Consider the following 16536-nt stretch of genomic DNA (forward strand, 5'->3'; position numbering starts at 1 on the left):
TAGATGTCCGTGTACTGTGTGATCGATGTCAGTGCACGTTAAATAACACCGGATGGTCGAAATTCCCGGAGCCCTCCACTACGGCGTGCCTCATAATGATACCGTGGTTATGACACATAAAACGCGAGTATTTATTTAGAATACGTTCACCTCAGTTCTTTAGACCTTTAAGGATATACCAATGAACTTGATAGTGAGCGAGCTGAGTGCGTGAAAGGTGTTTAGGGTTTGTTTGTTTTTTGTTTTTTTGTAGGCAAATCCTAATCTTGAGATTTGATACGTTTTAGTATATTGGATCTGTTTTCCATTTAACGTTCCGGTCGTGTACTTGACACCGCAGGAGGTAATTTAAAGTTTTTGATCGAATATATCGGGGAACACGTCTGGGAAACTGTAAAGGACAAATTTCCGAGCAAGTCAACTAGGTATACCTTATGCTGAAGATCGAGTACTTCTATCCAGATCCTGGCGACATTGTCGGAAATTTACCAACACATGCACTGCTTTTGTATCGTGCAGTATCTCTCACGCAAATCCCCTATGAGTCTGTGAAAAACCCTTGCACACGAAGTGTCGCTAGAGCCGACGTTTCGACAAGTGGTCTAGACTTCTTCACGTTGCCTTGAAGAACACAAGACCACTTGCATAAACGTTGGCTCAAGTGAAACCCCGTGCTCCAAGGATTTTTCATCGCTTCAAGCTTCTGCCTTTTCCTGAACCTCTGCCCTATTAGTCATTGGCACTCACGTGATCGGAGCACCCACCATTTTGGTTCATCTTGTCTCTCGAGGGGCTGCTCCAGTCCCGCTGGTTTCTAGTTGCTCGCAAAGTAGCAGCGATTCTCCGTGCCTTCAGCAGGAGCAGGTAAACCGTGTACGGTGCAGGCAAACACAGCAGGGGGCTGACCACTGGCGAGTAGAGCTAGAGAGGCGGAAGCGAGGGACACTACGCGTGCGTGGTAGCGCTCGGTCCGTCACTTCGCTTGCACGCTGGGCACACACAGCTGCTCCTCCTGCTTAGGGCCATTGTGTCAGCAACGCTGGACTGCGGACGCATCATCGTGTACGGCCGGCTTGGCCTGGCTTTCTTGTGTAAGTTGTCGCCACTTCGTCCCTGCGCCGACAAGACAGCAAACAAAGCAAGATTAAGCGCTGTAAACCAAGATGCTGTAGGGAAAGGTAAATACCATAATCATGTTAGGTAAATACCACATGTTAATCGATGCGTCGTTACTCCTTTTTCGTCCCCTTTTCTTTATTTTTATTTCATTCGCGTTTCCTCGTTACTGTCACGCACTTGGTGAAGTACATTGCTTCAGAGAGAGTCCCTACTTCCAACTTTGTTGTGTGTTTTTTTTTACATCTTCTTTATTTGGCGCCACAGAGTTTGTTGCAAAGCCAACACTTTTTTTTTTCCTGACGTCATGTGATGTCGCACGATTTCAGGCGCTTTGAACAAGGTGGCTGCGTCACTCGCGTTCTGATTTTGACACATAATCCTTTTATTTAAGCCTCAGAACTCGATATCAGCGAGGTACTTCGTATTGCAAAAATATGTAACAAATCTATGTAGCTTAACTAAGCATCCTTAAGTAGTATTTCATCAAAGCATCCCAGTCCATATGCGTTATAAATAGAGAGATAGATGAAAGGAAGACACATTTCACATTGATGTCTGTTCAGATGCTTTGCGAAAGAAGGCTTCGAAGAAAGCTTCGAAGAAATGACGTGCGATCAACCGCCCTCTGCAAGCAGCATCGATGTAGTGGTCGTCGCGACTTAAGTATATATTGAGCACCTGTTAACATTTGTTCAAATCTCCTCATCTGTTTTTCTTGTCTACGAAACGAGACAACAGTAAAACAAAACAACTTGAGAAATCAAACTGGAGAACACTGCATAGCGCAAGAGATCGCATACTGCCGTATTAACTATCCCGAAGACCGCGAAGAAACAGCGAGAGATATGAAACCCGCTTATGTGAAGACCGACAGCAACGACAAATATAACATAGAACAATATGATGGTACGTGAATGAGAAAATCTTGTCACTTGCCAACACAAGACAAAACGAAGTGATGAAACATTCCACATGCGATTCAAGTTGTAGTGAGAGATCATGCACTCATTTAGAATCTGGGCTGACTGTGTGTTACAGAAAGAAGGTATCTTGTAATGCAGAGAGAGAGAAACAACTTTATTGACGGCACAGCGAGGTCGTTGAATTCAGCTTGCCGATGGTTCGAATGGTGGTGGCAAGTAGCTCGCCACGACCTTTTCGGCCCAGTTAATAACTTCTATCTGAATACGTCGGTCATTTGATGACAGATGAAGCACAGATACTATTCTATACACGCCTTAAATATTCAGCCACAGAAAAGTACATACGTCTATTGAACTCTTAAGATAGAGGCAGCTTACCGCATATCCAGCCTATAGTACATATTAATCTACATCGTTTCCCCCTTTTCTCTAAAGACACACAGGTAACATGCGAAAAGGCAGCATCAACGTTTCTGGAAAAATCATGGCTCCTACTACCATAATGCCCGGCGAGGAATGCGACAGAAGCTGCGCCGAGAAATGTTGTGCCGATGCGTAGTTATTTCGAAGCGGGAAGACCCCAGATAACCTCCTATATACGCTAATTATCAGCGTAGGCGTGGGGTTAAAAGGGCCGTCTGTGTTGGCAAACACCGGACACCATTTATGTTTGCCACCTCTTTCAATGGCGGGCCACGACCTTGACTGCTCGAATAAGAAGCCAACAGAAGGCACATCTGTAAAGACTTGCTGTTGCCTAAACGCGGGCTTCTGAAAAAAAAAAAAATGATGCCGAAATTCTGCACAATTATCTTCTGCAAAGCACTGTGTGAATTTTAGCATTCCGTGGTCAAATTGGGGCTGACAGCTTGAAAACATTTTTAGAAGTTGAGATTGGTGTAATTCATTTGCACGCTCTAAGAGCGCGTGTTGTGCATTGATTGAAATAGTGATTTGTGATATCTGCTGTCATTTACGAAACGATTATAGCTGGTCGTGACACTGTAGCGGAGGCCGGCTTGCTGTGGGAGACGAGAGCAGTCCATTTGCAAGCCTGTATACATGCAGTGGAAGGGAAAGGTGCGAAGCACGTTGCACCCGGTGGTAAGGGCGGCATGCTTCATGTACACGGGTAACTGCCGGTATAAGGTTCGCCCTGGCCCGATGCCTCATAAGCACAGCTTCCCCCACCCTATAGTAAGGTGACGGGGTAACGAGCAAATATGTCCTGCAGGATGAAGTATACACAGATGCGGAGGGAGGAGGAGAGGTGCTGTTGCGGGAGTTTAATGGACGGGAAATCTGTTTTAGGAAGGCTGTATGCATGCAGCTCACCAGCAGTGTTCTGAGGGTTAACAGCATAGCCTTGGATCTGGTGTACCTCGACGCAGGTACCTCTATTCTTACGCTATTTCTTACACATTCTTACGCTAGTTCCCCAACAAGTCCGTCCGTCTCTCTGTAACGTAACACAACACCTATTCCTGGAATACATAGGGCTAAACAGGGCTCTCGCCCACGGCGTGGCAACCTTGTCGAAAGGTATCTAGCCTTCTAGCCGTCGCAGTATATAGGGACACGAAATCCAAATCTTCCAAGCGTGAAGAGTGTCGGAACCTCGATCTACGAAGTGTGCAGGAACTCTGCACCCTAAACCTCCCAAGTATGTGGAGTATAGTAACAATACCTGGGGTTTTACGTGCCAAAACCACGATATAACCATGGAGCACGCTGTAGTGTAGGGCTCCGAAAATTTCGACCATCTGGTGTTCTTTAACGTGCACTGACATCGCACAGGGCCCGGGCCTCCAGAATTTCGCCTTCATCGTAATGTGACCGCCGAGGCCGGGATCGAACCCGTGACCTTCGAGTTAGCAGCCGAGAACCGTAACCACTGTACCACCGAGGCGGACGTTGTAGAGTATCGAGCTCCCAGAGTTTATAAACGCGTAATGCTTCGCATATCTTTCGAACTGCTTGAGTGATCTCTGCATAACATTTTGCTATTCAAGGTGTCCACCATCTCAAAAGCCTAGGCGTCACCTTTCCCCTATCAGGCGACGTTCGGCCGCATATGTAGATACATATACCTTCACCGTATCGTGTAACGGCGATTTGCTGTGGCTGTAATGGTAGGCCGATACTGGAGGTAATGCTGTTCTGAATTGCACTTTACTAGTGGAATACCGACGAAACAGATTCACCAAATGACAAATTAAAACAAACAACGGTAAAGCAAACGTAGAGGGGGTTGCTTTATTAATGCAGTGTCGTTCTTTATCACGTAATATATGCTGCCCTTATGATATTTAGATACCATTTACCGTTTCGCTCTGTAATTTTGCAGACAAAATGTTAACGAAGCCAGCGACCAGCACACATGAGCTAGTACACATGACACTACATGTAATTGATAAAGCGCTTTCCTACGTGTGAGGTCGTGAGGACTCGGAGAGAGAGCGCGCCTTCGCGGCAGGTGCGCGCCAGCTGTGCTGCATGTGCTTGAAGGGGGGGGGGTGTAGGGTTTCGAACTGCGAGTTATGTGGCCTTCGTGTACAGGGAGCTCAGGGCACCTTAACGTGTGGTACGGTCATTTGACCTCTATTAACCGAACTTTCGAGGTGAAAGTCATTCGCTCTCCTATAGTAACGTCCGCGTGGTTCGAAGGTTGTGGGTTCGGATCCCACCAACGGAAAGGGTTATTTTTCGTCCACTTTAGTTCATTTCAATTTACGTCATAATTACTGCACTACAGCGTGTCCCCTATGCTTTCCCAGGACTAATTGCTTGCTGTATTCATTTAGTTGTCTAACAAAGAAACGAGCCTCTCGAAAAATTTCCTCCTCTTTCGTTCAAACAAGGAATGAAGCTCGTAATTTAGTTTCATTTTAATATAATAAATTCACTAGGCTATATATGCTGATTATTTTAGCGTATAATACGTGCTGCATGGTCTAGGTTAAGGTGCTACACACATAAAAAAAAAGTTTTTAAGAGGCAGACCGAAAAGCTTAAATTAACTCGTGTGACTGCGTCGAGGTTGCAATTTAATGCTTCGCATTAAATAGAACACCATGCCATGGGAAATAATTGCGCGCGATTCCAGTGTTGCTCTTTATTTCTGTCTGTCTATTAATATGGGCTCTATGCATCGTAAAATTTTAAAGCACACTGTTACGGATACCAGCCGTCGGTACTTCATGAAGCGCTAATGCGCAAAAGACGCATGAACATCGCGCATTCCTTCACCTCAACTCTTTTTTATTCCTTTGTCTAACCCACACCTACGCTAAGTGGCAGGTGAAAAGCGTGGTCGTTTTAGCCTTGTTCAGCTCCTGGGCAAAGGGGATCGAGTGCTCTTAACTTGCGATATCACGATAGCGCCTTCTTGTTCTATATTTAGATCCGTTGCCTCGATCTAGCGTATTCACACAACCAAGAGGACCTGTTCCGGTCTGGCGCGAGAATTGTAAACATATTACGTTCGGGTACGGTACGATAACCTAAGCAATGGAATTGTGTAGTGAAAGCAGACAATGCCATGATGGGATAGCTTTACTTGGCTAGTTCACCAGGTGTGCGTTGTTGACGAATGGCTATAAAGCACACTGGGTAATAAGAGAGAAAGAGGGCAAATGTGGAGAGATTAAGCGCATGCAGGTACTTAAAGCAAAGGGTGCAGAATGAAGCTCATGCAGAGAAGAGGAGGGGAGAGAGACTCGCTTCATTGGCTCGCGGAGCCGATGATGTCACACGTGCGAGAGGAGAGACCCACTGGTCGGAGAAAAACGTGATAAACACAACATTGTAACGGCAATGCTATTACCGGCTTCGGCGGATATATTATACCGGTGTCACACGGGCACTTTCGATCGCGATCATGGCCAGCCCGGATTATGCTCGATCAGGTGCTGCTACACGGTCTCCTTTAATCGCGATTGGGCCCGATCGGCATCAAGACAATCGTGATCAGCGCGTCGAGATCAGGCTCTCAGATCGCGATTTGACTGACGTCAGCGCCAAGCTCGATCTATATTAGTCCGGACCGTGTAGCAACGACCATTGTCGATCGCGATCAAGAAATACGATGCGGATTGGCCCTGATAGCGAACAAAAGTGTCCGTGTGATACCGGTATTAGAATGGTTCTGCCGGCTACATGCATGCTGTACGGCAGCCGCATACGCCAGCGTATAACGTTCATTATTTGCAGCCGTTATCGCTTACTATCATTGCCGTTGTCATCGTTAGTCAATGAAGTTCATTGCCAGAATGAAGAAATGTTCTTATTTTCATATAAGCAAAAACGAAAAATGTCGCGCAAAATTGAGAGATTTATCGCCGCTAGAAAACGTTTAGCCTAGGTGCACTCTGTAAGTTAATATTCCTGAAAATGACATAATTGCGTAACGCTGACATATGACTTGTACGAACTATAGTCTATAGTGTGCATGAACTTCTTAAATCACTCGCGTGTTTTAAGCCGAGATATCACTGCCGGAAGCAAACTGACCCAATAAGGAACCAAACTTGAGCCTGGGTGAACTTGATTCTTACGTTTCGGGTTATTATTGATATCGTTATTGTCGGAAAGGTATTACTATTGAAACATGCTGTTCGAGCTTCCGAAAATTTGCGGTCGCCGACGCAATCTTGATAAAGTAAGGTCCATATTGCAAATTTTAACTTCATCATCCCGTAGAGTCAAACCTATATATAGCGTACGTGCTTTGTCACGATAAGTACTCTTTAGCTACAATAAAAAAAAAAGAAAAAAGAAAGAAAGAAAGAAAAACAAGACAAAAAAAAACGAACTTTGCGAATTGTGATTGTAAAATTCTCAGATGCAGCCACCTTGTTTATTGCAAGCTACTCTGTATGGGATTGTTATTATATGTGCCTTGCCAAAATCTGTTATTGAGTGCACAAATGTCAATCGGCGTTCGTGAATGTCGCTAGTGAAACAGGGTGGATAAGTTCAATCTGCTGTTGTCGCCTTTGTTTACGTTAAAATGACGTATATACACACGCTCAGATTTCCGGATATTGGAACGTCACCAATAAAGCTTTAATATCGTGTAAAAAAAACAGCCAAACAAACACACAAACACACCGATGAAACAGTGCACGAAGCTGGTGGCGTTCCCTTCGTCAGCTAATGCATTTCTATGTTGCGCAAGGCTTTCAGATGTGTTGTATCATTGGTCTTTATTAAACACTCTTTGTGAAGCTTTGAGGTTGTAGTGTATAGTTCTTTTGCATCTTGACCATACCACTCTTATACACAGGTTTACAAAGAAGCCTTCGCTTAAGATGCTCCGATATGTTGTATCACTGCCCTTCACTAAACACTCTTTGTTAAGCTTTGAGGTGGTAGTATAGCCACCACCTTCTATAACCACAAAGTATCACGTGACGGTGGTGTGACTATGGTAACGCGCACGCCATTTGTTGGGCTAACTGTTGCCTTCTTCCTTTTTAGTGGAAGTTGTGTGTAGTGGGCTTTACCCAATTTCTGTGGCGCACACGCGTTTATGATGATGATAGTTTTTCTGATAGGCCGCACAGATTTCTATGGCACGTACCCGTTTGTTGGTCTAACTATATATTGCCTTCATTTTTAGAGGACCAGTAGTGAGTAGTGGGGTTTACCCAATGTCTGTGGCGCTCTTACCCGTTTATGATACCCACAAGCGTTACCACGGATCCCGGACATGAAAGGCTCGAACAAGAACATCTTCGCTGTTAAAAACCGTTAAAGGGCCACACAGAAGTTGGCAAAGGGAATGAAAGTTTAACACGGAACTTAACGTGTCACAGAATGTAACGAAATATTGGGGGCAAGTATATACAGAATACGAAGGAAAAATGCCTATGGCGATGTAGGCAATCGACGTTCCCTCGTCTGGAAGAAACACAAAGGAAACGGCCTCGATTAGAGAAATGGGAGCTTTAATTAAAAGAAGCTGGAGAGGTCGGCCTGAGTGCTGCCTCTTTAGCCTGCTACCCAATGATGTTCAAAAGTTCTGAGGTTTACAGGGAACGACAAGTATGGGGAAGAAATATTAATGTCGTACAGAAACGAGCAGGATGATTGGGATGATAGCTGTTGCACAGTCATGCGCAATCTGCACTACGCATCCAACTTGGAGGAAAGCGTAGCCGGGAGAGAGTCTGCTGAATGAATGGTTTGCACAGCTTACTGCTGTCGCTACTTAAATACTTGTTTGACATAACATTGGGTGTTTCAGGGTGCTAATAATTTGTCTAAGCATCACCTGGACGTCTGAGTCTGGTGGATATGTACCGCAGCACTCACATTTTTCTCGTTGATCATCGGAGCTCCAAGCCCCCGCGGTGTGTAAGCATAACCGTGGCATTCGCTTCAATGCTTGTGCTGTTCACTTAAGGCGTCCTTTCTTAAGGTTGATCCGATATCGTGTTAATTAACCGTCTCTGGCTGGATCGGCGTAATTGGATACAAGGAGTTCCGGTTTCGATATCGAATCTGCCGACGACGGGAGGAAGCGCTTCCTCCGCTTAATCGCTGACGCCTGCCGCTTGTTCGCGCGTTGAACCTTTCATACTGCGTTGCAGTAGCTGCGATCTCACTTTTTTTTTTAAATATTGAGCCAATATTTAGAGCTTGCCTCATAAGCGCCTTGGGAATTCGAGCGTTTGGTTTCCTTGACTGTGTACAAATACAGGTCATTGATTCTTCCACATCGGAGGTGTGCCATTTGGTCTCTGCAGGCAGCGCTAACATGGCTCAAATTTAAACGCTTGCGGTAACGTAACGGTATACGGGCACGTGAGGGCGCACCAGACGTCTCACATGACGCACCTTGACTTGAGCCAGTCAGGTGTTTCTCTGAAAAAGTGTAAATGAAATCTTGTCGATCGGCCGAAGGCCCGAAGCGAATAAAAGTCAGTGACCTTAAAGGTTGAAGATAACGTTCCTTGCTGCGCTTTTTTCGCAAATGTCTTCGACGAGGTCGTGGATGTCTCCTGCCCTACTTCGATTATCATGCACAACAAGCGAGAGGACTTCCACACGCCCGAGTACGCTAACGGTTCTCAGCCTTTTTTCGGCCGACATGCTCCGCTACCTCTATTGTTATCATGGTCTTGCTCTCATTGAAGCGAACTTCATTTGATCCTTCAGGGGATATATGTGTAAAACAAGCATTGAGGTAGCATCCATCTGTGCGTAGTGGGGTTTTACGAGCCAAGGCCACGCTGTAATTATGAGGCACACCCTAGTGGTCGATTGCGGATTAATTTAGAGCCAGTAGTTCTTTAACGTGCCTATAAATACAAGCACACTGGTGCTGGAAGTCTACCGGCAGTCTCCTACTTAACGATGCTCTTGATGTAACAAAATAATTCGCGGATTGCATCCACGTCGATAGACTAGAATTCAGCTCCGACTAACATGGCGGATAGTTCAAAATTTTACGTTCACATGAAAGAAACAGAAAAAAAAAATGAATTTTCGCGGACCGTGTGAACTTTCGTTATCTCGGATTGTCTTCCGAGATACGAGAACACGCGAAAAAGACGTTTTTTTTTTAAATTTTATTTACCGCGTTTTGAAAGACACACAGAAGCGTCGGCGATGACAGGCTTGTAGTATTGCCATTATGATAGGTGTTTTTATCGCTAAGAAGCTTTGAAAGACGTTATCTTGTCGTTTAATCGCCGACATATGACCGCGTATTTTCGACAAACGACGCCGGGTTTTCCTCATCAATCTGCGCAGTTTGATTGATGAGGCGGAAGCACGCTGGTCAGACGTGCACGAAAGAATGTCTCGCTCGAGAGGCAATCGCTGTACGTGCCAAGCGAACAAACGTCTTCTCGTTACAAATTTATGACTTACGACTTCCACGCATCAGCGGCAGGTGATGCCAGAGCTACTTCGCACGCACGCTTCTTTCTCTGGGAAAAATGAGCTACTTGTTCAAAGGTTTGGCGTCGTATGATAATGAAAATTGAGAGATAAAGAAAGCTAGGCCACCTGACGCCCATGGTTTCGTAACTCCTCTATATATCTGAATTAGATGGCGTTAATAAAAACAATAACTGCGTAATCGCATGCGTTTTGTACAATTCTGAAGCTTCTCGTCTCTACTAGATCAGGATTTTTTTTTAAAGTTGAACCGAGGGAGGGAGAGCGAGAAAGAAAGAAAAGTAAAGAAAATACATTGAGGTTAACCGGACGAGATCTTCAGTTGGCTACCCTGTACTTCAGATGGAGATAGAGGGTCTAAAAAATGAAAAAAAAAATCATATCAGTGCACCCCAAGGACACTAAACAGAATCGGAAAAAAAAACAACAAAGGCGAACATAATTTTAAAAGAAGCTGAGCAGAATCATTAAATGTGACTGATAGTCATAATTCTAGGACCGTATTAACAATAGGCACGCATTTGTTATCGATTTTTTAGGGGCGAAGCTCCTTAAGGCGGCACCCGTTCGTCCCTCGTAGTCGTAGTAGTGCGTAACCAGTCGTAACGCTAGTACCAGATCTTGACCTCCAAGGTGGTGCCGGTGGGAGATTTTTCCTGTGCGTTGTTGAACAATAAAAAATTCGAAGCGTGCGCGTTAACTAAAAGCCGAATTGTTCTGTCTCTCATTCCCCATTAGCAGCCATTGGCATGTTCCAGTAGGAAACGTTAGTAGAAGTAGAAGTGTAAGTGTTAGCTAAAAGCCGACTTCTTCTGTCTCTCATTCCCATTAGCAGCCATTGTTTACCTCCAAGGTAGTGCCTGGTGAGATTTCTCCTGTGCGTGATTAAACAATAAAAATTTTGTTCAAAACGCCGTTGATTGATGAAATAAACCAACGAAAGACGCCAGATGTTTTCTAAAAGCAAAACGAAAGAACGCCAGATGTTTCTAAAGCAAAACGAAAAGACGCCAGCTGCTTAACGAAAGACGCCAGATGTTTTCTAAAGCAATGGTTTTCTAAACAATGAAAATTCACAGCGTACATGTAAAATTAAAGTGAGCTGCAAGTCGTCATAACTCATCGAACCTTTAGTATAAACGCGCCCGATCTCACGTCGGTGATGATGTACTGGGCAGAATTCACGGAAGATTCACGGTTTACCGATGAACCTCCGCAGCTTCGCCCACTCATCATCATTCACTCCGTGGATATGCTGTGATTTTTTTTTAAATTAGAAACTGAACGAAACGTATGTACTAAGCCTGGAAAGTCTGCAAGTCGTGCTTTCCGGTAATTAACGATGTGAGTCGACGCTTTCAATTTAATAAGTCTCCACTCAGGTCGCAAAAGACTCCTGCGTATACTCAAGCTCCAACGCACAATGATTGCATTCATCTGTAGCGCTTCCGCTAACAGTCACATGACCTTACTTTTGCTTCTGCGTCAACGACAACGACCTTGTCAGTGTTTCTACACGCGTGCCTCAGATACGAACGCCTCCAGGTATGTCCGTTGTCTCGAAGTGCGTCGCCGTCCTTAATGTCTCGGCGACCAGGTCAAAAACAACTGTCGTATCGACTCAAACCACACGCGTTGCGTATCGGATTCGAGTGGGAGATCTTCCGGTGGGACAGGTACGACAGGGCGAGTTAAATGTGGGCGAGGACAGATCACGAACTGTGAGTGAGGGAGGGGGGGGGGTTCGGGGTAGCTCGCCCAGTGACCGCTGCCGCCGTCTTAGACCTTGGCGCCGACGCGGAGCCTTGATTCAGCAAGGCTGTACCTTCCTTCTCCGCCTCTCATTACGCACGATATGAGCTCTTCGTATACGAGCTTGAGATACGTGACTACGTATGTGCCGGTCGCACGCAGTACCTCTTTGTTTTTGTCTATGCGCCCCAAGTGGTTGCGTGCAGTGCGGTACGGTTGGTTAAATGGTGGTTTACGTCCATGGAGAAGGCAGGCTACTAGAGGAAGCGCGTATACGTAGAGGCCTTGCATGTTGCAGTCACTGTAAATGCCTCGCTCTGCTCATGGAGGCCAGAAAGAAGGCTGCACAATGATTTCCCGTTTCCGGCTACTCCTTCCGTCGCAGCAATGGTTAATAGCAACACACTTTCCGGATGTTCAAATATTTTGCGTATACAAAAGCGGGGGCGTTCGTTGTTGTAACCTCTGAACTGTGCGTGTTCTCCGTTTGTGTACCCTGTTAAACATGCAGAATACCCTTTTAAATGCGAAGCATTTCTTAGCGAACTTCTGCGACTTTGAGCGGTATCTACTATCTATCTAGTATCTATCTATCTATCTATATCTACTATCGATCTATCTATCTATCTATCTATCTATCTATCTATCTATCTATCTATCTGATCTATCTATCGATCTTCTATCTATCTATCTATCTATCTAGCTATCTATCTTCTATCTATCTATCTAGCCGCCTACGACTTTATGCTCTCGTGGTCGCTTGGTTCATCGAATGTGCACCAAAATTGGTACGGCGTAACATGACTGTATGACGAACATAAATGACAAGTCATAACGTGAAAATCATGACACGCATGTCATGTACAGCATGATTTACATGCTACGCTCATGGTGCCGCTGGCGGCCGTTCGCTAGTTTGATATACACCAAAATTGGTATCTTCTGACCGTGACTGTGTGACGAACAATAAATTACACGAGTAACATGAAAATCATGACACGCATGTCATGTACAGCATGACTTACGTGCCACGCTCATGGTGCGCTGGCGGCCGTTTCGCTCGCTTTATATACACCAAAATTGGTATCTTGCGACGTGACCGTGTAACGAACATAACTAACACGAGACAACATGAAAATCATGACACACATGTCATGTACAGCATGACTTACGTGGCACGCTCATGAGGCGCTGGCGGCGGTTTCGCTAGATTTATATACACCAAAATTGGTATCTTGTGACGTGACTGTGTAACGAACATAAATAACACGAGTTAACATGAAAATCATGACACGCATGTCATGTACAGCATGACTTACGTGCCACGCTCATGGGGCGCTGGCGGCCGTTTCGCTAGCTTTATATACACCAAAATTGGTATCTTGCGACGTGACCGTGTAACGAACATAAATAACACGAGATAACATGAAAATCATGACACGCATGTCATGTACAGCATGACTTACGTGGCACGCTCATGAGGCGCTGGCGGCGGTTTCGCTAGATTTATAAACACCAAAATTGGTATCTTGTGACGTGACTGTGTGACGAACATAAAAACACGAGTTAACATGACAATCATGACTCGCATGTCATGTACAGCATGACTTACGTGCCACGCTCATGGGTCGCTGGCGGCGGCTTCGCTAGCTTGATCTACCCCGAAATTGGCATTGCGCGACGTGACTGTGTAGCGAACATAAATAACACGAGTTAACATGAAAATCATGACACGCATGTCATGTACAGCATGACTTACGTGCCACGCTCATGGGGCGCTGGCGGCGGTTTCGCTAGATTTATATACACCAAAATTGGTATCTTGTGACGTGACTGTGTAACGAACATAAATAACACGAGTTAACATGAAAATCATGACACGCATGTCACGTACAGCATGACTTCCGTGCCACGCTCACGGGGCGCTGGCGGCCGTTTCGCTAGCTTGATCTACCCCGAAATTGGTATTGCGTGACGTGTCTATGTGACGAACATAATAACACGAGTTAACATGAAAATAATGACACGCATGTCATGTACAGCATGACTTACGTGCCACGCTCATGGGGTGCTGGCGGCCGTTTCGCTAGCTTGATATACACTAAAATTGGTATCTTGCGACGTGACCGTGTGAGGAACATAAATAACAAGAGTTAACATGAAAGTCATGCCACGTATGTCATGTGCAGCATGACTTACGTGCCACGCTCATGGGGCGCTGGCGCCCCGCCACGGTGGTCTAGTGGTTATGGCGCTCGACTGCTGACCCGAAGGTCGCGGGATCGAATCCCGGCCGCGGCGGCTGCATTTTCGATGGAGGCGAAAATGTCTGAGGCCCGTGTACTTAGATTTAGGTGCCCGTTAAAGAACCCCAGGTGGTCGAAATTTCCGGAGCCCTCCACTACGCGTCTCTCATAATCATATCGTGGTTTTGGGACGTTAACCCCAGATATTATTAATCATGGGGCGCTGGCGGCCGTTTCTCTAGCTTGATTGACCCCGAAGTTGGTATTGCGCGACGTTACTGTGTGACGAACATAAATAATAGGAGTTAACATGAAAACCATGACACGAATTTTCCTCAATGACATACAAGATGATGTATGCAGCTCTTTGCTGGCTGCTTCGCATTGCATCGATTCCCACAGTGCGTGGGATCTGCCGGCTTTTTTTAAGACAGAGGGTTCAATTTAAATTTGTGGACTTTGTGTGAAACTGAAGGTTCAATTCAACATCGAGGACTACGCAGCGAGCCATGCAAACCTATCGAGCGCACACGGCAGCCGTGTGCACTCGATAGGTATAATGTTAAAGGGACACTAAAGAGAAAAAATCAGTTTAGGTCGATAAATTGTGCTCTGAGAACTCTAATGTCGTTAATTTCGCCATCATAGGTCTATTAATAGAGGGAAAATCAAGTTCAACGTTTAATTTTTCATTTTCGCGCCGAAATCTTCCCGCGTGACGTCACGGATTTCAAAGAGTATTTATCGTATTTTGGAGCCATTGACTCAACAAAATTACCCGAAACTTGGTATATGTTATGTCTATGGCCCCCATCAGAGGACAATGTACTTCATTTTTACCGATTAGGAACTACGCAGTCCCTAGTAGGCGTCGTCAAAACATGTGACGTCACGGCGAATGGTGCGGAAATTTCAAGGTGGTGCCGCCACCCACGTTTTGTTCTTGCGTGTTTTCTCGCTTACTACCGTCTTCTCGCAGCAAGCGTGGCATTTTTGGTATCGTGAAAGAGTGCTTTACTAATATGAGAAAAATTGTTTTACTCTTTAGTGTCCCTTTAAGGGACAAGAAAACAGCAGGGTTGACCAAGGAACAAACGCGTGTTAAGGGCATCTTAGTCGAAACCAAGAAGAAATTGGCGTGGGCAGGGCGCGCAGCGAGAAGCCAAGATAACCGTTGGTCATTAAAAGTAACAGACTGGATTCCATTAGATGGCAAGCGCGCGAGGGGGACACAGAAAGTTACGTGGGCAGATGAGGTTTAGAAGTTTGCTTGTATGACGTGGCAGCAGCAAGCACAAGATCGGGTTAACTTTTCGGAGAAACATGGGAGAGGCCTTTGGCCTGCAGCGGGCGTGGTAAAGCTGATGACGATGACGATGACAGTTTGAAAGAGAGAGAGAGAGAGAGAGACAGAGAGATGTACCCTTTTACAGAATCCGGGCAGGCAAAGTAATTTCTACAATATAAGTTTTCTCTACGAAGATGCCTTGTACGCACGGCAGCTTTGTTTTCTTTGACTCTCGACTACACTTCTGCAATGGCCTAATGAGTTACTGACTTCCGACGTGGCAATTTGCAGCAAGATTAGGGCGAATTTACGAAAACTGTGATTTAATAGTGCAGGTTGTCCACAGTTCGCAAGGTACGGAATTCGCTGAAAGACGTCTCTGAGCTTTTACACACACTGCATACTTATTAACCCTTGTGTGGGTGGAAGAAAAATAGCCTTTAATAGCTTTTGAGACGCAAAATATAAAAAGGCATTCAAAGGTTTAAAGTCAGCATAGCGGTTAAAAAATCACCATCATCATCCTAACATGCGTGAGAGACGTCAGTGAAAATGACTGAATCCTCATTCGTTTTATTCAATAATCATTCATTCGCTTATTCTGGCATCATTCTTTCTTGCTTTATTTTTCTTCTACATCGCACTGAGAAACGCAGTAGCCGAGGAACTCTTTGTCCCAGTCACTGCGCAGCAACCCATGCATTACAACACAGAAGATATCATCATTATAACCTGTTATTTTATGCGAGGGACGTTGTGGAGATCACCATGGGCATCATTCTGGCCACCATGACCACTATCCACGCGAGACTTGTGACAGGTTGGAATTGAAGCTTATTAAAAACAAGACGCATCGCAGTAGCACAATACGCACATCAACTCGCGCATCAAAATAAAATCAGATGGTACTGGAGGTTGCGTGGTCAAAGTCAATCATTTGTATGCGTAGATATACATGTATCAGATATGTGAAGTCTACCGTAAATTTAACGCAGAATAATTATATTCTGCTTATCAATGCGTCCGCGCTTGTTTTGTGCCTGAGGGAGTCCGCCCATCTCCTCTCCAACCGGCTGCCGTGCGCGTTCGAACGATTTCACTTCAAAGCGCAAACGGGCGTCAATGTGTTCGATGCCTGCGCGCTACCGGTTAAAATGCGCCTTTGCTGTCGCCGGCTTTGACTTGCGTTTTCCTTGTTAGTCATGAAGTTTTTTCCTCGTCAATGTGACAGCGCATGCAGGGCGTCCTCGATCCGGAAAACCTTGCTCTCCCGTCAGTGGACATCGCAAAATAAGTT

The 16536-nt window shown here is 45.3% G+C and overlaps 1 protein-coding gene across 1 annotated transcript in view; it reads right to left on the minus strand.

Moving 5' to 3' along the window:
* LOC119396815 (solute carrier organic anion transporter family member 74D) overlaps positions 1-16536 on the minus strand; it is a 66655-nt gene that overhangs the window by 33502 nt on the left and 16617 nt on the right. Inside the window, exon 2 of the mRNA XM_037664150.2 lies at positions 765-1113. Coding sequence (XP_037520078.1) covers positions 765-777 — 13 coding nt within the window. The 5' untranslated portion in view covers positions 778-1113. The remainder of the gene's footprint in view (positions 1-764; positions 1114-16536) is intronic.

This window comes from Rhipicephalus sanguineus, chromosome 6 (assembly GCF_013339695.2).
Source record: "Rhipicephalus sanguineus isolate Rsan-2018 chromosome 6, BIME_Rsan_1.4, whole genome shotgun sequence".
Taxonomy (NCBI): Eukaryota; Metazoa; Arthropoda; class Arachnida; order Ixodida; family Ixodidae; genus Rhipicephalus; species Rhipicephalus sanguineus.